This window comes from Bombus huntii, chromosome 16 (assembly GCF_024542735.1).
Source record: "Bombus huntii isolate Logan2020A chromosome 16, iyBomHunt1.1, whole genome shotgun sequence".
In the NCBI taxonomy this organism is placed as follows: domain Eukaryota; kingdom Metazoa; phylum Arthropoda; class Insecta; order Hymenoptera; family Apidae; genus Bombus; species Bombus huntii.
Window position 1 is genome coordinate 2527699 of NC_066253.1, and position 24096 is coordinate 2551794.

Consider the following 24096-nt stretch of genomic DNA (forward strand, 5'->3'; position numbering starts at 1 on the left):
TCGCAACCTTTCACTCGGGTTATCGTGTTAACGTAGATCTCGTTTACTCTCAATATTTGCGTTTCTATCTTCTAGTAAACAACTCGTGTGTGCTAGTCGTCTACTAGTTAGTTAAAAACTATTATTTTGAAAATAATTCTTTCCTGGTAATACAGGATACTACAAATAATAGGAAACATAACTCAAAAGGAAGGCAAGAGAAAAAATAAAAAGAAGTAATTTAAGAAATAACGATGATCACTCATAGCGAAGATGAAGTGTCGTTATTTATTATTTAATTAAATATTTTCAATAACCATTCTCATCTTGATCTGGTCTCTTATGGGATGTTATAACAATCCGTATTTCCCTTTTCACAAAAAGAAGAAAGGCTATCCTCTTCCAAGGAATGTCTAACCTCCATAAATTGACGAAGTATCCTTGCAAAGATTCGTGAAGGATAATTCAGACGTGAAAAATTCAGAAGGCGAAAAGAAGAAACAAGGAAAACAACTTCTGTCGTGTCACTCGCTGGTTCTCGAAGGTTATTCGCACGTGAATTGTCGAATACGCGAGTCGACTCCTGACGAAGTAATTGAAGATGATTGTGCGATACGTTTTCGAGATGAGATCATGCATCATGACGCTTCTCATGTAGGTCGTATTCGATTAATGCGAAGGAAGTCGAATTACGGGCGTTTGACGGCTTCGAAACAAACCTTGAGACGTTTGATAATTACGAATCGATTCGTTTTATGATAGTTTTATGACATTTGCGTTATCGTGCAAACGAGAGCAAATGATTTAAGGGAATTTGAAAAGAAGAAACATTTTTTTTAACAAAACGATTTCTCTATATTATTAATTCGGGGTTAAAACACACGTAATATAGATACACATGTAATTATAAAATACAAATAGAGTATAACATAATAGAACTATATAAATATGTTCTTCAATAATTTGAAGCAAATTTTTTGATTATCAGAGCTATGTATGTACAGAAAATTTAAATTTCATTAGTGTCTCATAATTTAGATGAGTTCAGCGGAACAACTGGCATTACGTATAGTCTTCACTACTAACAATAGATCATCTATATATCCTTCTTTCTTGACACAGTTGTGTATTGTATAGACAGATTATATAAACTCTTATTTAATAATGTTTGTGGTTTAATAGATCTTCATCCATTTATAATTCTTTAAAAGTTATAATTTCTGTAGCTATGATTCTTACATGTAAAAGTAATAATTGCTGCAACTCTTCCATAAAAGAAAAAAGAATACAAAAATACTTAACTGTTTTTCTGTAAGATACTAAAAAAAAATTAATCTACATATTGCAGGAAACAGTGACAAGAAACTCGAACGCAGTCATAGATTCACGACTGGATGTTTAAAGGCGATTAGACGCAATGCAAATCGGTTCTGGGAACCGCGATCGTTCTGTATATCGTATTCCAGGCTTGCGTAAGACGAATATAGTGTATACATGTGCATCTGACTCATTGGCAAATAAAATCACGAGCATGTTCCACACGGTTTATTAAAATCGACTGTTCTGCATAATATCTAATGCTCGATATGCAAAATACGACTGATAATATAAATTTGCATTAATTGAAAATACAATTGAAATTTAGAACGAAGCTACAAATTGAAAATGAATGATAACAACAGTTAATCTATGTTATTTGGACACCTAAGAAAAGAAGATATGATAAAATGGTATCCTGAAACATCTGGAATGGTTTTGGCCATTTGTTGTGAAAACATGGATAATGCTTGTATAATGAACTTGTTAACTGATCGATCAATATGTTTAATTAAGTAGCATTTAGTCAAAGTCTGATTCATCATGGAACTTTCACAGTGAGTTCATGGAAACATTGAAGCAAATAAATAATATTATCATCTTAGAAACTCTACTTGCATTATAGAACATAGAAACTGTAGTTTTTCTAGAACTGCAAGTGTTATGTTAACCTTGGTATTTGATTTATAATCTACATATCCAGGAAGAAAAAAGAAGCTATTCTGTTTAAAATCAAAGATATAAGAATAGTAAGTTATGAGATTTAAAAGGAATACTGATTGAATATTCTTGTAGATGATAGTTAATTTATTTTCCATATATTTGATATAGCGTATGAACAAAGACTAAATTAATAATGATCTATAAATCATTGATAAATAGAGGCTGTTAAAAAAGAAGATTTTTCTTCTTTGTCTTGCAGATGCAAGTATCAGTTAAAGGTCATTGGGACAGTACAGATTATTCTGCAATATTTTATTTTCTACAGACACGTCTGTATTATCATAAATACCATACATTCTAAATATAAATTTATTTTCATATAACCCAAAGAGCTCAACACAATAATATGTATTATCTTTTAAAGAAAAAACTTTATATGTTTTAAAGACATTGAAAATGTAAAAGAATTGCTTTCACATTATTCAAATATTAGGTCATGAAGCATCAAGTATTAAAAGGAAAATACAAAAAGTTTTTCAATCTTTTATTATGAAAAAACTCTTATGTACATATGGATCACTTTTCTCTGTGTCAGTGTATAAGTAGATATCTACGGTCATAACAAATATTAATCTATATCTTTAATAAATTCCTTAAAGTAGTTCCTTTCACTCTGTTAAGTCTTGATTGTTAGCGCCAGAACGACGACTGATAGGCAATAAATAAATCACGTGTACCCTTGTACCGATCGTATTGCACGGTTTCAATAAGAACAGTCGGCTGATTGAATTGCTGAATTCTATTTAAAAAATGTCCAACGAGACGGCTTAAGTAATAAGTGCATTTAAGTCACAACTCCACCTTGGCGGATTGTTGAAAGAAATCATGAACTCTTTCACTGGCAGAATATTTCATCTTTTAAGCTTCTTACCAATTGCTCATATTCCACGAAAATCTGATAATCGAGTGATTGATATACTACTTTAAAAAGGAACAAGTAGGAAGTATTCTCTTAGAATTCCATAAGTATGTAAAAACATTTAACACTCTAAGTTGTTAATTAGTTACCTACATCCTACATACTTAAACACATGATACAGGACAGAACATTTTGTTCTGAATTAAGTTTTTGTTAACACAGATTAATTGCAAAATAAATGAATTCACTATATTAGAAGACTCTAACTTTATAGAGTCTGTTAAATAGATTAGATTTAATAGACAAGGAATTTTCCTAGAGAAATGCCTTAACAAATACTTATAAATTAATACAGTAATCATCCTAATACTACTGTGACATTTATCACAAAATTTTACTATTTGTCAAATACACAAACACTGTATAATTAAATGAACAAGGTATTTCTTCCCCTGTTCCATCTGCCAATGAAAGAGTGAATCTCTGAAAGAGGCTTTTCTTTCCATGGAAACTTTATATAACTCGCGTCTTTTTTATCTTAGAATTAGCTCTAGAAAAATACAGTCTGTTTTTTTTCTATTCACACACTGCTCAAACCAAACAACGAGCTTCTGAATAAAAATACAATCTACTCATGTTGGTTGGGCAGTGGCTGTTAAATAGCATCTGTATAGAGTATAAACTATCTAAATCTTTTTGGCTAGATCCCCATAAGAGGTTTCCCCCAAAAAAACGTGTAGATAAAAAAGTAAAATGGTGCATCTATCATTGAGAATCCTTGCTCCATCTTCTTTCTCTCTTCTTTATGATAAATGATGGTTAGCAGCTAAGTCAGTTCATTAAGTAATGGCAAGATGAAGAGTAGACTGATAGTAGATGCTAATTAGTAGACAATAATTGATTTTCTCTTAAATAAGACTCTTGAATAAGAACTGTTTGTTAAAATCTGCCAAACCAGTCCACTTTACGGCATCTTTACTAAAAAAAAGATCCTTCACTCCCTTTTCTCTTGCTTTAAATTGTGAGGATAGTCTATTTGATCATCCTCATCTAAAATAATGAACAAAAGATTGAACGATATATAAAACTGAGTTACATAATGAATATATCTTATTGATTTAGTTACCTTCACCTTCATCTTCACCTTCAACTAATCTTAAATCACTGTCCTTCTGCTGGGGTTCTTTATCATATTCAACTCCTTCGTACTGATCATCTCCAATATCAGCTATTCGTTCAGCACCAGCATCAAGGCTGAAGTTCCATTAAAAAATAAATCTTATTATTGGATTACAAACAAAAAACCTATAATATTGTATGAATTAATGTCAACGTAGACTGTTAAAACCAACTAAATTTTTGTAATTGTCTAAGATTTCTAAAATATCCGTACAAAATTGAGAACTGAATTTGGTATAAAATTGGCTGAATACAAGAAATATGAAATTATCCTTCAATGAAACATACCCAGCAAGACGAATGTGATTCAATTCATCTCCAATCTCTTGTATGCCAGGCCCAACATTGAACCAACCATTTCCTCTTCTATCTGGAACTTGGTCGTCGGCTCTTCTAGCTGGAACAGCTGGAAATGGAGGATCTAGATTTCCATTTTCACCCTCTTGCTCTTTACTGTTGACATTAATCTTCTGTTTGGGCTCTTCCTTCTTCCTGGCTACTTCGTCTTGTTTCTCCTCGCGATTTTCCAATTTTTGGTCAATCATAATCGGAATGGGTGGCACGCCAACGGGAAGCTTGGACTTCGGGACCGGTTTCGGAACCGGAAGCGCCTTATCCACGGATGTGGACACTGGATTGCCGCTAGTTGCTGGCGTTGAAGTCTCCAACTTCACGGCAGGGATCGACTTCATCGAACTCGTGGCCACTGTGCTCTGGAAAAATAATTTTGCAATCTTCTCTGCTTGCTTCATTTATTATTAAATTTTAAAGCATTTCGAAACATTATTTTTATTTTATTTTTAGAATATTTATTCGTATTTTATACTTGGAGTATTGCTATTCGTGGAACGTAAATTTCAATAATTTATTTATTTACTTACATACTGAGAACTAAATCTAACTTTCATTTCTTCGTTATTATCATAATGCAAAGTGCAATTTATTTTTACTAGGACTAAGTATTCTGTTCTCTCACATACACATGCACTCTAATAAGGAAACAAATTAATTATTTACAAAATATTCATTCTTCGCTTTATAAATTTATATTTCTTTTTTGTATAAAAAGAAGGATTCTAGTTGCAATAATTCTATGCCCTTAAAATACAGATAAGCAAGCGAGTGTTTTGGAAAATAGTAGGCTACAGATGTGGATGAAGAAACATTTTCAGATACATTTTGTAAAAATTAACTTACCTGCTTCAGTTTCTATTGGCAAAAAGGAATAGTTGTTTCTTTTTCTTCAAAGCTACGAAAGCATGTGAACAAACAAATATTACATAAAGCATGCTCTTTTTTAAAGAAAAATCACCTGACAAAAAGAGAAAATGTCACTAAATATTTTTCTTTAATTTTGAAAATTAGATGCTTCTTCTCCATTTTTAAATTAAACGAATTGATATGTCAACTTTGTTTTGTAACTTGAATTTTATTGAAAAGACAGTTTTAATTACACTAAAAAGAAATTGAAGGCAACAGCAAAATATCATAGAGCAAGTTCCAATGAAGCAATATTAAAAACATAACCAAAAAAGAAGCTCAAGCGTAAAAAATCAATTAATTCAAAATATTTCTCATCCAATTATAAAAGTTCTACACCGAGATATTATTTGGTGAAATCAGAAATATTATCGCAAAGAATGAGAAAATCAATTAATAAAACTTTCAAAAAAATTAATTAAAAATATCCTTCACATGAACAAGAGAACTAATTTTGAGAAGAAAATATTAAATGCTTTCACCTTCTAATGAGACTACTGTTTTATTTAAAAGAAAGAAATAAAGGGATCTATTAAAAAAGAAATTTAAACCATCTCACCAAAGATTCTTATTTCTAATATTTAATTAGATCTTTCTCTATCTTTCTTTTTAAATTTGCAGCAAACTAGTAATAACAAGGAAGCAGATCAGTTTAGTTAGGTTTCTGCGAGGGTGCCATAAAAAAATGCAAGCAGATCAAAATAATAACAATTTATTAATGCATTGATTAACACGGACATACAGGCACATTCAATACAGCTTGCAAGCTACATATACACGACTGGTTTCTTTTCTAACTATTGGAAAGAATCGTTCGTCTTTCCTTTGCATTAGGCTGTCAATCTATAAAAAAAATTATACCTTGAGCAAAAGGAACTTTTATAATTGAATTATAAAATATCAATTATAATTGAACTCAATTGAAGCTGAATGTATAATCTGTTGACAGCCTAATGTGTTCTAATTTACATGTAAAGATTGCTAAATATAACACTACAAATTAAAAAAAAGGGTACTCAACATTTACACAATTGCTAAAACATTTTGTCTTCTGCATAATTCAAACATTGTTCTTGTGATATTGCACTTGAAAAATTTATATTAAAAAATCTACATTGAAGCAGTAAGTAAGATTGAGTTAGTGGATATTTTAAACTGCTTATTTGGTTATTTATATTTTTCCAAGTTATTTATATTTGTCCAAGATTCGAGAAAAAAGTTACTTTTCTGAAAAATCACAGTTTGCCCTAAATAGTACACAGAGAACTTTATTTCTCAAATATTTATGATAGCTTAGAAGCGACATTGGTTTTTTTTTATAATTATAATATTCTATTACGATATAGTTATAATAAGTATTTAATACCAGTTAATACTGATACTGATAATATAAATTAATAGTAAAAGAAGATAGATAAAACTACTAAATAAACTTCGAGATAATATTAATTAATAGATTATCCCATCATGCAACAGATTTTTCATATTTTCTATCATGTTTCCTCTCAAACCATCATTATACTGTTCAATCTACACTTGATTTGCTGATGATACAGGAAAGAATAGTTCTGTGAACTGATCTCAAGTCCTTTAAGTCAACTAAAGAAATTGTCTATCTACAGCACCAAGTACAAACCATGCAAATTACGTGCATGTGTAAACATTACCAGATAGATTATGCTAAGAAGAATTCAGTTCCCCAACAATCAACCATTTAAAGGCACTTCTTTGAATTTCCATAAGCTAAGAGAGTCAGCTTTCTAGCTTATCATGACTACTTCTATAGTTTAGCTATTCTCTTCCAATTCATTTTATATTTTGAATGGTAATAATTTGTTCTTGCAAGAAATATTAACACATTCTCTACAACATCTTTCTGTATTTCTGTACAATATATTTAATAATACAATATACTTTTATTATAGACAAGAACCGTTTGAGTTTTGTTTTCCCTTTTTTTTACCAAACACCAAGCATGATATTAAAATTACATCTAAATTAAGTTCTGGTAGCGAATGTGTTAAGTAGTAACTAAGTTGAGCACAGTCAGAGTATCACTAATCATATATCAACTTTGATCTCTCCAACTATACTCACAATTACTTTAATTAATAATATATCTAAAACGTTTCAAGCACTTTTATAGCAAAGAGAATCACAACCAGAGCCTGAACTAAAGTCAGGAGCTACATTTAATTGTCAAGAAATTAGCTGCAATATCATAAAATCTTAAATCAATCTAAAGTCAATCATAAAATCTTTATACAAAAAATAGATAAACATGTTTCTCCAAGAGCAGCCATAACGAATACTAAATACAATTATCCATAGTATTTGTAATAAAAATATATCTAACAAGGCATTACAAGTTTTGATCAATCTTATTCGTCAGATCATTCTCAAAATTTGATTTATAATTCCATCTACATTGTTTTGAGCTTTTTCCAACTTCTTCTCTATCTTCTCAGAAGTCTGTTGGATTGGAGAATTTTTTTCATCAATGACAGCAGAATGTTCTTTTTTCCTTACCACTGAGACTGTGGTATGCTTCTTCACATCAAGATTCATGTTAATTGTCTGAGCTATACCTGGTAAATTAGTAGAAGAGCGTTTGTCATTGAACTTGTCATTAATCTGGTTGGGCGGTGGGATAACTTGTCTTAGCTCTTTATTGATCTCAATCTGAATTTGATCATTCACAAATTGATCGCCCCCTTTTCTCTGACGTTTCTCTTGCAAATCGTAGGGCAATGGTAAAACTTCTGCTTCCTTTAACTCGTTTGGACCCACTGGGACGATGTTGCCATTCTTCTGAGCGAATCTAACGTTGTTTATCTCGTTCACCCGTTGTTCATTCGATTGCAGAGGATCCTCAATCGTTTGCTGAGCGAATGGCGCATACAGGGGCTGTGGATTTTTATCGTCATTTGTCGGTGGACTTACCTGTTGCTGCTGTGCCCGATCAACAAGCTGTCCTGCATTTTCTGCTTCTGCGGATTTCGCTTGTGAAGGGTGCGGATTGGCTACGTTTGGCTCTGGAGAAGTAGTTTTGCGTGAAGTTTTCTATTGGAAATAAAAAACAAAAAGTTACAGACCAATTCTCTTAAATAAATAATCTATCAATGTGAAGAGTCTTCAAATACAAATTAAGAATCACGATCCATATTTTGAAATGGATAGATTAGAAATTTGAAAAATCTTCAATTAAATAAGACTATTAGTATAAAAAAGGAATCATACCTTGGCTTCTTCCAGTTCATGCTTCAACTGAAACACTTCCTTCCTGAGATGTTCAATAGTGCTATCAGTATCCCCATTGCTCTTTAACATATCATTGTACTTTTGTTCCAGTTCATTCTTCTGAGTGTCCAGTTCCAGAAACTTATTCTTTAAATGTTCCAAGGCTTTCTCTTTGTCCTCTCTTGCTTGCCTGATACGACTACGAAGTTCTCTGAGCGTTGTCTCCAATTTACTAGTGTCTTCTAGAGCTTGTTGATCACGCTTCTTACATTCTTCTTGCAAATCCTGGTGCTCTGTTTGCAGCAACTTGTAAGTTTGTTGCAAAGAGTTGAATCTCTGCATTGCCTCTATGCTATCCTTGTCTCTTAGGGACTTTTCTCTAGATGCACGCTGCTGGAGTTCTTGTTTCACTGCTGCATTTGAACTCTTTTCCTCAGCCAAGGATCTTTCCAGCCTCACTTTGTACTCGAATATCACTAGAAATGAACAGAAATAATTTTTCAATGCAGCTGCTTACAAATTTATCTGGGAATAAATGCAATTTTCTCAAATTGAATCAGATTCCTTATGGTGCATATCTAGTAATCCATACCTTGAAGCTGAGCAGCCAGCGCCTCCTGTTGATGAGCACATTGAATGTGAAGTTCCCGAAGCCTGGCCATCTCTGAGGTGGCGGCGCGGTAGAAGAACACTAAAAGAAGACCCACCACCCCGCAACCCCCGTACACGGCCAGGCGGCCAACTCGGCCCCTGCCAAGTCTAGAACCACTCATCTCTGTAAACAAAATACATATCACAAGATTATTATATAGAAATCATGGTAATCATAGCACAAGTTAAAAGAGAGTGGATTGTCTCTCGAAAGTGAGTTGTATATTCTTGGGGTATGCATACATACAGTTGATCAAAATATGGTCAAATTTCTATTTTTTTAATGTTTTTCAAAATAATACCAATTTTCTTCTATTTGAAGTATAATGCATTAATTAAATTTTTGTGTTATTGTTTATTATTTATTTATTATTTTAAACGTCCAAACAAAAGAAAAAAAATTGAAAAAAATTATCTTGTTATCATCCTTCTAAAAAAAATAAAACAAACAGCGTTACTATCATAAATACAAGATCTATTTAATACAATCTGAGTTACAAGCTACATTCTCACTATTTTTATTTCCTACTTTGCTACTTTTTAATTATTCCACTACTTCAATATTCTGTTTATTATTAAGTAAACTGCTGACAAATGAATCTTAATTTCTATAGCGCATATGACATCAATTTGATCAACTCGAAACTTCTTTTATCCCGCACAAGTGAAAACGAGAAATAAGGTCAAGGGGTGAGAGAAGCTCAAGCGTGAGAGAATAATTTACGCCAGCGTTGGCCCCAGTGCGACGTTCAATGCAAGTGAAAGTCGATGATTGCGACTGTAATAACTTTTATCCGGCGATATCCTCTTGCATAATGGCTCATCTTGGAAGACGTACTAAAAAATCGAGAGATTTCTACGAACGTTAAAATCTGAGATCGTGCATGATAGATGCAACTGACCGACACTTTTAACGAGCGAGAAATAAGATAGTAAAATTCGTAACTGAACAAGACAGTGAACAACGTCTCGTCCTAATTAGAGCTACCATGTATATTTTCTGCTCGAGACTTTTCCTCGATAATTACTTTAAATTTACCTTTACAGAAAGATTTAAAAGTAACTTTATAGGATTTTTGTTAAATAATTTTATTAGATAATTACAATATGAGAAATTATATAATATATGTTTAATATATTGGAAGACAGGTTTTTTAATTTTTCTTTCATTTTATTTTTGGCGCCATTTTCGTACAGTACTATGTGACTCAATAACTTAAGAATATTAAATATTGAAACTCATGATTACTATAATCCAAATATTATGAAAGATTAGAGAAAGAATAATATTATGAAACACGAGATTTAGTATTTGGAGTGTTTTGTGAAAATGAAGTATCTGACGACAGTATCTGATTCGGCACTAACAGTAAAAAAAGGAGGAAAATCCGTTTTGTAATGGACTTACCATTTTAACTTATCATTTTTACGTATATTAATAACAAATAATAGAAGTACAGCAATTGTTGAATAATATTCATTACGAATTGTGTAATTACAAATCAGAATATCGTGAATATCGTGATCTACCTTATCGATCGAAAAGCGATAACGTAATTTCCAGTAAACACATGTTGACAGGTAGGTATTAATCTAAACGTTAAGCGCATACATGTTTGCAAAAGGAAGGGTGGATGGTCGCGTGACACGCTTTCATTTCCTATATCTCGAAGAAACTATATAAAGCGGGACGCCATAGAGCTGGAGAATACACATAGACCGTTTATCTTCCCCTCCTTTTAATCCCTCTTAATTATATCTCTCATCCCCTTATAAAGCTGCAAGATACACAACTACCGGTTCGTGGAAAATCGTAATTGCACGTTTGCTCGTTCTACTGCTATTTTATACCATGAATTAGAATACCGTATTAAGATTAGCTATTAAAACCATTATTTATGTTTTCATTCATTGGAAAGAGAAACAGTGCAACGACTGAACTAACCTCGTTGAAACTTAACCTAACATTGATAAATACAAGACTTATTTCTTTAATAAAAATTCTCCTAGTATCTATTCTTTCATTTAGCAAAGTTCTTCATGTAGTAACTATGATAAATTCTTATCATTTAAATAAAATTTCCCTAATAACTATGACAAATTCTTATTTTCCTATATTAACTATTACAAAGTGACCGTGTTTCCATGAATCGCGATTTCTGTTGTTTCTCAATAACAATGAGAAGAGATTCGATACAAATACAATTTCATCTTGAGTTTAACCAGTTTGAAAAATATTCCTCGATACGTCTCGCATCCCTAAGTAAGTCTTAGCTATTTTATTCTTGGAAACTAAATACACCGCATTACTTGTGGTTAAATGAGTACACCGCGGATAGATTACAAGGACAAACAGATACAGATTAAGATCGATTTACGCAAAAAAATTGTTTGGTATTTTTCTATAAAATAGGTAATACAATTTTATATGTTATATTCTATTATATTATGTGTCTAATAATCTAATCTTATAAGGTAAATACAATTACGATTAATACAGTATATTAAGTAATCCAATGAGAATATAGTAAAAACTTAAGCTTAAAAATATAATATAGCCATTTCAATTATTAAATAAATCGCGTATTTCTGTCTTCCAATATATCTACATAATAATAAGGCGTTAAATTGATTGATTATTATTCGGCGGTATAAAATAAAATTTAATCTCGTTTAATGATTCAAAGAATGAGATTTCCACGTGTGTCTTTTAATGCAGTGCATACATTCAGTCCGGCTTTCATAAATTTCGACGAGGCAAAAAATGCTGCTTTTATACGAAAACAAAAAACATAGATAATTTAATACCGTCCCGGCGCGAAATAATAAAATGCGTCAAGTTATTTAGTTCTGTCAAATGAAATAAAATCGTTTATCACGAAGCTGCGCTTTGTTTCGCTAAAAAATTGATTCAATTAACGAAATAGCGAGCACCGGTTTGTTCTCCGACAATACGAATTTAAAGTTAGGTTATAAAAACTTGCACGATACTAAAATGGATATATTTAGTTCTTTTTTAAGAAAAGAACTTCCTCATGTGTCAGTTAGAAGGAATATTGTTTGAAATTAAGTCAAAGAAGAATAATCTTAGTATTTAAATATGAATCGGATGATAAAACCGTAGAAGTTAATGTGCACGCGGGCTTAGAAGCGAGTTTGACGGGAAAATAGATTAAATTTCATGTTCTTCTGCTTCGGGTCAGTCTTCAATTATTCGTATGGGAAGCTGCATTCGAGAAATTGATTGTAAAAACATTTAGAATACTAATGCAAACAAAATGATGAAGTAGATATATTCTAAATTCTCTGAAATGAGTAATGGTCTCTTTATTGAAATATTGCATGCCAAAACAAGATAATTATTGATACAGAGCTATCCACTAAGCAGAACTGATGCCATCTAGTAGTAATCAATCGTACAATGCCTAATGAATTTGAATATATACAGAATATCACAGACATGTACATATTTATGATCATGGCAACCTTCAGCTTTCGCCAGAAAATTGAAGTTGTCGCATCAATTAATGTACAATTTATTGCGAAAGAAATCATATAAATTCTTGAAACATTGTGCATTAATATTGTTGTGTATAGTATATGTCCATAGTATTCTGTCATGGTATATGTCATGGTAGATGCACAGCTATAAGAACGACTATATCGATTATTCAATTATAAAAAATGAAAGAAGTCTTAAGAACATATATTATACAAGTATAAAGAATTCTTAACAATATTTATCTAATTTCTTTTATGAATAGACTGCAAGTATTTATGTAAATTTATATTTTTATGGATACAATACCAAAGCAAAAAGTACTATAATATTCTATATATTTCTGCTTATTATGAACATTTTGCATCTTTAAATTTCCTCAAAAATGCATAAAAATCGTCAGACCATTCATCGTTGTTCAATTATTCTCCAAATATTAATTGTCATATGACCATATATCAATTTCCCAACTATATATTTTGAATGCAATAAAAATAATACTAATAAAATTAAACCAAAACTGATATAATCGTATAGCTTTTCGAATAAATTATTCATCTGTTACTTGTAACTTAAAATTCGAAAGTGGTTTATCGATGGTTTATCGTTACATCCTCAACCACCATAACCTATACAAAACAAACGGGGAGGGTCCGCCACGGCAACTTTTGATCGGCGTACGTACGATGTAACGTAACGTGAGCAGAGGCAAACGTCTGAAATTGGACACCGGTAATTACGATAGTCTGCTTTTATCGTTGCACTTCGACCGGCTCTGCGAGAACGGAAATTACATCCGTCTCGCATGGCTCATCCACGGTTTGCTCGTCCTTGCCGGCCGCGTGAATTATCGAGGATATTTGCGATACCGTCCAAAGAGGCGATACCTCGTATGCGTGTGCAATTGTGCATGTATATATAGATGTGGTGGGAAAAATGCACGAAGGGTGGAGTGCAGGCTACCTAGCGGCTGAATTCCGAGTTCACTGACACTTTCGAGCACGCGCGATAGATCCTGCTTTCACGCGTCAACATATGTGTAACGCACGTCCATGTGTCTGGAATTATTTTAACAGCATTAAGGTTAGCGTACTCAAATTTCATTTAATTATCGGAGAGATCCTTCAGCGATTGATGCGATAGGATGTAAATAATTTTGAATAATTATAACTCAATGATTTGATACGTTTTTAAGGCGACTGTTTATTTACCCGGTGACGTAGTTTCCATTTGCGATTTAGCTGTAATTTTAATTGCGTTCATAAAATATATAAAAAAAAAATTGTAAGGTTTATGGTCGATTTAATAGAATTCTCAGAAGACCGCTGAGAAACCGGTTTCTAGTTAATGGCGCGACCTGGTGTGAGAATATAAATGCGGCTTTTCGAAGATTCTATTTGCCGCGTTGGAAATTCAACGAGCGATTAAAAACTGTATCGCAATGACCAGTTTAATTTGAAATGAAAACAGTTTGAATATAAGTCATGCGAAATTTCTTTAAAAAAAGTCGACTAATTTTTAGTTTACTATATGTATGATAAATCATACTTGTTTACAAACAATGAATTAAAGGAATACCAAAAATAGAATTAGAAAACGGTTAATATCTCTGATAGGAGAAATTCAACAACCAAACTCTAAATTCAAACTTTCAAACTTAGAGTTACATTCAAACGTTTAAACATTCAAGGCGAAGCTAATATTTCATCTAGTTCTATATAAAGAGCGGCTTTCACAATTTTTATACGCTTTCTAACGCGGAAGAAAATTTATAGAGAATAGTGCTATACCGACTTAACTCTGTACCTTACGGGTCATTTTCCATCCGTTGGATGTTTTTCTATTATTAAAAAATGTCTTAAGTCTGTGAAAATTATTTAAGAATACGTAATTGAATACTTAAGAAAGAATAAGATTTTTAAGAATAAAAACTAAAGAATAAGTTAAAATTAAAAATTAAAAATATGGAAAAATTATTTTTAATATTATTTTTAATTTCTTATATCAATTTTATACTAAAATTTTTCTTAAAATATTACATATATTTTTACTCATTAAAATAATAGAAAATAAGCCGTAAGCTATAAAAATTCGAAAAGCGTAACGAAGAACTTTACTGCGACCGAAAGTTTTCTTTTAACTGCATTTACGCTTTCATGTAGCTTTTAGTAAAGAGCTTAGAATTATGTACTTACAAAAAGTACATACACCGCCTAATTTTCGAGGTCGCACCTCAAAATTTAAGTGTTTCACATGTATACGACATATACATACATATATTTATAACCTCACATGTAAATGCATCGTTAACCTTATTCACCAGCTGCAGATTGCCACACATTAAACGATAGTATTTATCCTCGTTGAATCTTCACCATAACAGCACCAAATAAAAACATGTCAACTTCACCCACCACAAATTTTGAATTATCAGTTATGTAATGTAATTTATACGGGAGATTATTACAAGACTTGATTATAGATTATAGCACTATGCAAAAGTTCATGGTACGATTGATCATTATACAGAGAAAAAAGAGATAAAAGATGAATAAATATTTGCTCGTATCAAATAATACGAACGATTAATTTCACACTATTTTATCAGTAGTTCTCTTTATGTACATTAATCATATCCACCACGTTGAAAAAATACACTTATCAGGGTACACAAATAAATTTATGTATATTTAAAAGGTAAATCATTACATATATAGTAAATATTTCTTTTTTTTACAAAGTTTTCTTAATGCAAATTTACATTTACGTAAAATGATTCCCACAATTTGTGTTGAGTTTTCTCTCATCAAACTTTTGCAATTCACAGGATACGTATATCGAACCGTTATGGATGTTTGTATTTACAATATTTTCTCTTTTTCACAAACTTTAAACTCGGAATAATTAGGTCATTTCTGATTCGGATGCTTTCTAAACTACGTTTGTATCATTATTTTGTTCTTTTTCTATTGTCAAATGAGAATAGCAAGTCCCGATTATCTATTTTGTTGTCAGCACTATTACTGTAAACTTACTACAGTAGCAATGTTTTTAATTTTGTAACTATAATAAGACAATTTGTTTACCAAATGCAATAAACATAGAGCATCAGTTACTTAAGACCTATTATATGAAACTGATGCAACATAAAACGTGTTAGCGCGTCCTTTTCCTTGAAATATTAAAATATACGTAAAACTGTCAATGTCCTTGAAATAATAAAATATACATAAAACTGCTGGAGTCCTTGAAATAATAGAATATACGTAAAACTGCTAGAATCTTTGAAATTTAAGATATACGTAAAATTGCTGAGATCTGAAACGACCCAATCATAATCATCCGACGTTTAATTCATGATTGTGCGTGCATTATCATTATAGCTCTGTATCATCCATTCGCGCTTAATTTCACAGATGAACACTTCACAAGGCACGATCGCACTCAATGATTAATCCGCTTCACAGCACCGATCTCAAATTATCAATCAAATTATTATGCGATGAAATAACACCATATACACTGGTTAGATTACACATGGAAAGCTGCGCCTACCTCATACACGAGTAGAGAACTGTACTCTCAGCTCTCCGTCATCGCCGCGTCCTCAAACTGTTATCTTGCGATTAATAGCCTCAACCGCGAAGAAGAAGCGTCGCGACGCGATTACACGGCCGCGAACACAACGTACTCGTCGATCGAGCTATCCTCCAGCTGAAATGCCGCGATCCAGATGAAGTACAACCGACAGGTTAGGACTCTTGCGAAAAACCAGACTCTAGACAATACAGTTGAACGTTCTGAAGCCGGTTTCCCCCACTACTGGTTCGTGGCTGCCACGCCATTAAAACGAAAGGTTCGCCAACCAATCAGGCCTCGCCACTTCGGCAGATAACCAATGCATGGATTCGCCATTGCCAACCTATGATTAAAAAATGCTCTAATTAAGCAAAAAAATACAGAAGCTCGTCGACAGTGCTCGCTTTGTTATTGAAGGGAAGAATTAAATATTTTTTAATTGACAAATAGAATTATGGATTAGGAAATTAGAATTAGGTTAATAATTTCGAACCTTCAAAATCATGACTGAATAATACTGTATCTTTTTCTTTATTTTAAAATTGATAAAGATGGTCGAGAATATAATTCAGTATTTTGTTAAATATTATAATGGTATTATGAGGAGATAACAATATTTGCATAGAACGAAATTTCACATAGAATAGCTTCTAAGATGATTATGTGTAATACAATAGCATTTCTTACAATAAATTTGCAAAGAATAGCTTGTTAAATTAATTAAAGAAGTAATCGGGATTCGGTGCGATTTCTTCTTCCGCGAATGAAAGCACGAGACGAGAGAGTGACCCTCTTCTTGATGCTGCTACTAGGTCGTTATAAATTTCTCGAAGAGTCGCATTTCCCTACTTTGTTCCATTTAAAACTCGCAATTATTGTTTTATTATACATTAATTTTAATTAATTACGAGTATCTTAAGACCCACTAAGATTATAGTATACACTTTTATATTTTTTTTATTATTATCGAATATTTTACAATAATGGTCTACGAAGTTTGGAAATAAGCGGAAATGATGTTTCATTCTTTTTTATCAACAAAGAAATGCGAATAAAAACGTATAGCGTAACAAAGTGTGAAGACAAGTTTATTTCCGTAGTAATCAGAACTTTATTGCACGCAATCATAATTTTCTGTCAACACGTAACGTCATTGCAATTACTTGGTATAAAATATCTTCTGAAATGATTTAATAGCTCTGAAACAATTTAGAACCGGTTTTACTTGCATTTGCAAAGTTTGCAAAAAAAGTTTTTCACCTGCAAAAAAAAAAATGTACCACTTATTAGTAACATCATATAATATTTCTAAATTTGTCCATAAAAAATTAAATTCATTCATAAAATATTTAAGATTTAATATTTTGTAATAATGAATAATAATAAATTTTAATCAGTTACTAAAATCTGCAACATTTTGTAAATCAGAATATCCTCGCAACGATAATTTTCATTCATATAGAATTCCTATATACTGTTTATTAAGAATTGATTCTAAATATAAATTTAAAAGAGAGATGTATTTATTATCAGCATTATGCAACATTTATAAAATCACATATAATATAAATTATTATTATGAATTATTAATATACAACTATTAAAATCATACAACATTCACTCATAAAACATTTATGATTTGCCAGTAATATATTAAATTAACAAAACTTTCCAAACTAAAATATCCTCACAGATATACAATTTTAATCGACATAAGTACCATATCCTTAAAAAAGTCACGCGTAATTTATCCCTCAAATTAATATTAAAAAATTACTGTATAATAGAATTTAAAAGAATAGTGGCTCGCAACGCTTCTGCGGCGTACCTAGTAACTTTGAGCGTCGCTACAGCAGTCGTGTGGCAGCAGTGGTGCCTGGCGGGGCACGGCTCGGCGAGCATCGGCCGCTCAGTCAAGAAACTCGACTGCACCGAATCACTACGAAGCGAGGTTAAAATCGGTACGAGCCAGGAGCGCGGTGCTCTCTGTAACTCTAGGCTTTGCCTGCACGGCGGTGGCTTTTCTGACGGATTCAGTGTGCCGCGAGTTACTTTCGTGTTCCAGAATTCAGTGTCCGTAAGTTATCCGTGTTCGAGCCGTGTTCCCTAGTGTTCCTTACTTCTCGCGGGTTAAAGGACGAGGCGGAACGGGAACGTCGAAGAAATCGTTTTTCTTTTCTCGACCATCGAATACTTGGACACGCGTCGCTCTCGTACTTTTTCGCGTGCGTACATGTATTTATTCGAGATCCACTGGTCAAAAAAAAAGCAGCCTAGTGACAGTGATGAGTGTTTCTTCGCTTGTGTTCGTGGCCGTTGTTCGGGGCTTACGTGACTGTGACCGTGACTGCTGTACCGCCGCCGCCACCGTGATGTACTTCGCAAGCTCCGCCGTCAAGGAGATGCTGTAAGTCAAATTTTCCGTATAATATTCTAATTCATACTATAACTTTCTCTTTTCGTTACCCGCGAAATTGTAATTCCGTTGGACAGCCCTGTGCATCCATTACGGATAGCCTTTGCGTGCTTGTTTATGTGCCGCAGATGGTACGAAGGTCGATCCGGAAATGGGTCGAAATCGTGATTTCCTATCGCGATTATCCATCGTATCTCGTACCTGTCTTCTTTCTATGCTCGTTAGAATTTCTCTGCAACATTCCTTCTTCTAAGTCGTCCGTTGTAAATATTTTGAACATGGCTTTCCACTCGTCTCCGCGTTTTCAAATATTTCATATTTTTTGTACGTATCATATAAACAAAGGCTACTTTAAGTGTTATGTTAGAAAGAAATATAGGGTGGATATTGCTTTAGAGAAAAATTGGTAGGAAATTTATTCGGCGACGTAACGAGGCCGTTGCTCTCCGAACCGATAATACACAATTGCAGATGCGAATATTTTTCGTCGCGATTGTCGCGAATTACTCGTTGCCCCGTGTGTACTCAGCCGTACTTTTTTTTCCCTCTTTCGCGAGAGATAACGAGAGCGCGGGGCAGTTTTTTTGACGTTGGTCTCTCTCGCTGCGCAATAAAGGCGGCTCAAGGCAGCGCTAACATGGTGGCTGTTGCCGACGGAAACGTTGAAAGTCCGACGAAAAGGGTTCCCGATCGGTCGACCAAGGCATTTCCCATTTCCGCCCGTCTTCCGACCGTCCTCTTGAAGCCATAGATTTCTCGACGTGTCACGCTCGTATGTTACGTATATACGTGTATATGCGTGTGCATACGTGTACGTTTCCACGGCGAGGCCGTATGTATCGCTCCTTTGGTCGCCCGTTGAAAATGAAAACCTTACAATCCGCCTGCCTCGAAATTGGTAATTCGAACATATCAGCCGGACCAGTTTCGATTTCGAAATTCGAGCTCTCTGAAGCCATTCTCCGATATCTTACCATTGTAATACAGAATAGCTTCTCTGTTCTTGCTTCGTGCTGGAAACGCAGTTAGTCATGCATGAAATTATTACGATTCTTCCGGTGACGATCATCGAATCGTCAACAAATTATGATAAACTGTGGTTATATTAGTTATCACGAGTATCGGGGGAAAATGAATATTGAAACGTCAGGAAATTCCGTAACAGTAGTCACTCGCTGCACGGTGCATATGTACAGCAGTGCCACGTTAACTGACCGGGATTTTACCTCGTTAACTGGCCGGCCTTATCCCCTCCAGTTCTTGGAAGACATTTTGCGATAAGTCTGTAATATTTATAAATATTCATGTGTGTTCAATAAACAAATGTGTCGCATATCCGTATTCATTGAAGAAAGACTTAGAATTTCCTTGAAACATATTTCGCGTTAACTTGATACGTAAGATACATCGTCAAAACGAAGCATTCTATCTATATCATATGTTAATATCGTGTAACTGACTCTAGTGGTAAATTACATAGTATTTTAACACTATTTATATATGACGTACATATACAAGTTTTACGTTTCAAATTAAAATTATTTCATTTTATCGCGGAAAATAGTTTATTTCAACAATTATTATACATATTAACGAATATTGCATACATATTTTACGATTGTGTAATTGACTCGAATAGTAAATTGAAATTATTTAATACTTGTACTTACATTATGCGGTATACATAAACACTGTTTAATTTCTTAGTTGAAAATAGTTCCACAATTATTATGCATATTAACCGAGCATTATTGCAAGTTTTACGGTCGTGTAATTCACTTAAATAGTAAATTACTATTTAATACTTGTATTTACAATATGATGTATATATATATACTAATAATATTTAATTATTTCCTTGTAAGCGGTTTCGCATTTGTTATGTATATTAAATAATAAATGTATATAAAAATAATTTTCACAATCTTTGAGAGTAACACAGTTAATACGGTCCTGTGAGAATTGTATTGGCTGGCGAGTGGGTATGCGTAGTGGTGCGATTTTTCAAACGGTACTTGATGGCTTGCGTTGATGCACACCGCTTCGGAAATCTATGAAATTGATAGCCACTTACATAACGCGGTATACAGAATCGCGAGAGAATCCAGAAGCGATTAGACGCCATTTTTCACTGGCGTCCTTAACTCATTAAGCAAATAGGGAGTAACGGTTGTCCGTGTGACCGTGTCGCGTCCGTGACGTGTACCGTTCCGAGCAACAGATTTTCGATCCGCCATGTTTTTCTCCGAAACATCGAGTTTCCTTCCGTAATCGTGTTTTCATTCATCCTTTGCCAATTTAACGAGAAAATAATATGCAAATATCGCGTTAATACAACATTATTAATGAATGTAAAATAACGTAACTAAATAGTTTATTATTACTTACTTATTTACTGTTTTGTTAAGATATAAAATAAGTATCAGAATAATAGATAATTTATGGAAGCTTAGTATGCAAACCGGACTGTCTAAATAACCGGATTATCTAAATAAAGATTTAGATAATCATAAAGTACTAGAAATAGTTCGGTTTCTTCAAACTTTATGGGATTTACAAACTTTGTATGATCTAGAGGAAATAATGGAACAAATTCTTAGAATTTCTTTTCATAACCTCAACATTAAAGAATAGAAAGCAATAAAATAAACTGACTGAAAAGAACGAATATACATGAAATTAGCTTTTAATAGGTTATACGTAATGAAAACTGTTAAGCAAATCTGTGGAATTTTCTGTCATCAATTTCCATATCGAATACAGAATTGAACAATATAAATTAATTGAAATCAGACATGGAAAAACATGTTTGTCTTTATCAGGCTAGATAACAAATTCCAAAATGAGTAATCTCGTCAGTCAACCTAAAAACGTTTATATTTCTTCGAAAACATAACATTTGACATAAATAATATACACGGGCATTTTATCGACAGAAATTGAATTTTCGCACCATAAGGCCGTCCATTTTTACCGCATACAAATTCCCCTGGTTTATTTAAATTTATAGGACGTGGAATATTTATGGGGCCGTTGAAGATGCTCGAAAGGCGAGACATTCCGCCCGAAATCGACGTCGTTCATAAATTCCCGCCCCTTTTGGCCCACCCACTCGCCTCTTGGCTACATATTAGAAATCGATTTTACGTTTGTCATGCTTCAACTAGCTGTTATTTATCTCGTAATATACGGATTGCAAACGGACTATCTATATTTAGTGCGTTTTGTTCATTTCGTAGAGACTTAGGAGAGAAAAAGGGAGAAAGAAAAAAAAAATAATGAAAAAGTGGAAATAGAACGCGAAATATTGAACGCGGTGCGATTCCAGTTTCCTCGAGTCGTTGCAAGTCACGAAAGTTGAACATATGTTGCGCTAATGGCTGCTGTGTGCGTAGGGCTATGCAAATAAAACCTCTTCTCAGTTAAATCGGCCATTAGAGGCACGGTACAGTTACATTTTTATTTACCTGAATATCAAGATCTAAAATTAGCCTGCAAGCCTGCTTCGCTTTATAAGAAGAAAATTTTCTCCCGATTATGTAAATATTCGACAGGGACGTCGTACTTCACAATGTTGGTACAAGTGGGAAAAAATGTTGAAACATAAAATGGCGCTATATCAGGGCAATTATTTCGATAAAATACGTTACATGCTTCGCTATGCTATGGGAAAGAAAAATTCATGAAATATAAAATTACGAAACCGGTGCAATTATTCTAATAATTATTCGGTATGTATATGGAATAGTATAATAATTGTTATATGATTCATAATAATTGTATGTGTCATTAGTAAAGAAAGAAAAAAAAAGAAAAATTGTTAAGACACAGGACTTATTATCGATAAGATCTAAAAATATATCACCGGCTTGTTTCGTGTCATAAAAATAACATTTTTCCGCAATGCATATGTAAATATTCAATATTAATATAATCTAATAATATTGGTAATTATAATTAATGAATAAACGAGGTTATCTGATATTCGATATAGGAAATTATATACTTTATAATGTTGGTAGGGAAAGAGATTGCACTAAGATGCACAATGGCGGGAAATCGTTTAAATAATTAATTGATATATAACTGATCTACTTTCTAATGTTGGTAAAAGAAAAACAATTATTAAAATACAAAATGTGGTGTGAAAATATAAAATTAGCCCATAAGTTAGCTTATCTTATAAAAGAAACATTTTCCTGTAATTATGTAGGATATTAAATATAAGGATAATATACTTTACGATATTGGTAAAAAAAAGAAAAAAATGTTGGCATGTAAAATGTCACCAAACGAAGGGGAGGTTAATTATTTGAACAAGTATAATAGCGCGTTAAATGGGATTTGGAAAGAGGATAATTATAATTCCGCAAACGAAGCGTAGTTCAAAAGATAAATGTTTGAATTAATAATTGGCAAACAGAAAAAAGGTACGCCACGCGCTGCCTGTTAATTCATAAACTTTTAATCGCATCATTTTTAACGGTATGTAACATGAAAAATGTTAAACAGCCGGGTTTTATCCCGTCGAACGAGCTGCAAACGTAATCTAGGGGAATTACACGTGAATAATGTAACCAGAGGATCAACGGTGTATATTCTTCTATGTCTTTTCTCACTAATCCGGATGTCGCAGTCCTAAACGCCTGATGTTTATTTTAATTCCAACCTTTCTTCGTTCATTATCATTTAAACAACACGAAGATAGTGTTTTTAATTAATTCTTAGGATCTTCTTTTCCGTTATGAAGATGATATTTTCTTTTTGAAAGTTCTCGTGTTTTTAGAGGTATTAAATCTAGTAACTTTTTTCTAGTAATCTAGTCGAATAACTCTGAATAGCATTTGTTTTTATTACTAGACGAAAGGATACTTTATTTACCTATGTTTTAAAAATAACGAAATGAATTATTCTGACGATAACTCGCAACTCAATTTCAACTTTTATTATCTATCGCGGAACATCGTTGCGGGATAAAAATTATGCATAAGCTCAAAAAGTAAATCGATCAAACTCGAGGAAAATGCATCTACATTTTAGTTTCTAAAAGTGATGGATGTGCAGGTGTATAGTAATTTCTTTGGCGAATCGGTTTATCAGATAAGGTTTCAAATAAAATTGATGATTTTCCCCTCGTTAATTACTTTTGCCTCCTAGTTCTAATTATTAATTATTTAAAATAATACTTTCATTAGAATTATTTATAGATGTCTTGATAGAATTATTCGTAATCATAGGATTTATATATAATCTTGTAGACTTTTTTGCATATTTTAATTCCTTTCTCAATATTTAAGAATTATTTTCAAGTCCTGGAATATTTCTATTTTCTTGAATGCAGAATTTCATAGTGATTTCTAGTTTTCCATTTCTCCCAATTTTACTTAAATTTAT

General features: G+C 32.7%; 2 protein-coding genes and 1 long non-coding RNA gene across 10 annotated transcripts in view; 2 read left to right on the plus strand and 1 right to left on the minus strand.

Annotated features, from left to right (window-relative positions):
* The first annotated feature begins 2000 nt into the window (after window positions 1-2000).
* LOC126874458 (uncharacterized) lies at window positions 2001-3678 on the plus strand. The gene is made up of 2 exons (XR_007692804.1): window positions 2001-2045; window positions 2219-3678. It is a non-coding gene; the product is annotated as an uncharacterized LOC126874458 (long non-coding RNA).
* On the minus strand, window positions 2483-16523 carry LOC126874457 (Golgi integral membrane protein 4-like). Of its 7 annotated transcripts, none has more exons than XM_050636529.1 (7): window positions 16263-16522; window positions 9150-9332; window positions 8558-9033; window positions 8261-8380; window positions 4346-4770; window positions 4011-4132; window positions 2483-3928 (listed from the first exon to the last, which is right to left on the minus strand). In XM_050636529.1, the coding sequence occupies exons 2-7, from the start codon at window positions 9328-9330 to the stop codon at window positions 3873-3875; spliced, it is 1380 nt and encodes a 459-aa protein (XP_050492486.1). In that variant the 5' UTR covers window positions 9331-9332; window positions 16263-16522; the 3' UTR covers window positions 2483-3872. The 7 variants fall into 7 exon arrangements, with proteins under 7 accessions (XP_050492486.1, XP_050492481.1, XP_050492484.1 ...); XM_050636524.1 differs by having other exon boundaries at window positions 4005-4132; window positions 16263-16521; XM_050636527.1 differs by lacking the exon at window positions 16263-16522 and adding an exon at window positions 15019-15198 and having other exon boundaries at window positions 4005-4132.
* A 1617-nt stretch (window positions 16524-18140) lies between these two features.
* The window catches only part of LOC126874624 (uncharacterized), an 82393-nt gene continuing 76437 nt past the window's right edge, over window positions 18141-24096 (plus strand). For both annotated transcript variants that reach the window (XM_050636882.1, XM_050636883.1), the window contains exon 1: window positions 18141-18693. The gene's annotated coding sequence lies outside the window, so the exon portion shown is untranslated. The remainder of the gene's footprint in view (window positions 18694-24096) is intronic.

What these genes read in the sequence shown, in the direction of transcription:
- LOC126874457 (XM_050636524.1), bottom strand. Translation starts at nt 9,330, where the DNA reads ATGAGTGGTTCTAGACTTGGCAGGGGCCGAGTTGGCCGCCTGGCCGTG. An exon ending in ATGAACTGGAAGAAGCCAAG is followed by an intron (nt 8,381 to 8,557) that starts GTATGATTCCTT and finishes TATTTCCAATAG; the next exon opens with AAAACTTCACGCAAAACTAC. An exon ending in AGGTGAAGATGAAGGTGAAG is followed by an intron (nt 3,929 to 4,004) that starts GTAACTAAATCA and finishes TCATTATTTTAG; the next exon opens with ATGAGGATGATCAAATAGAC.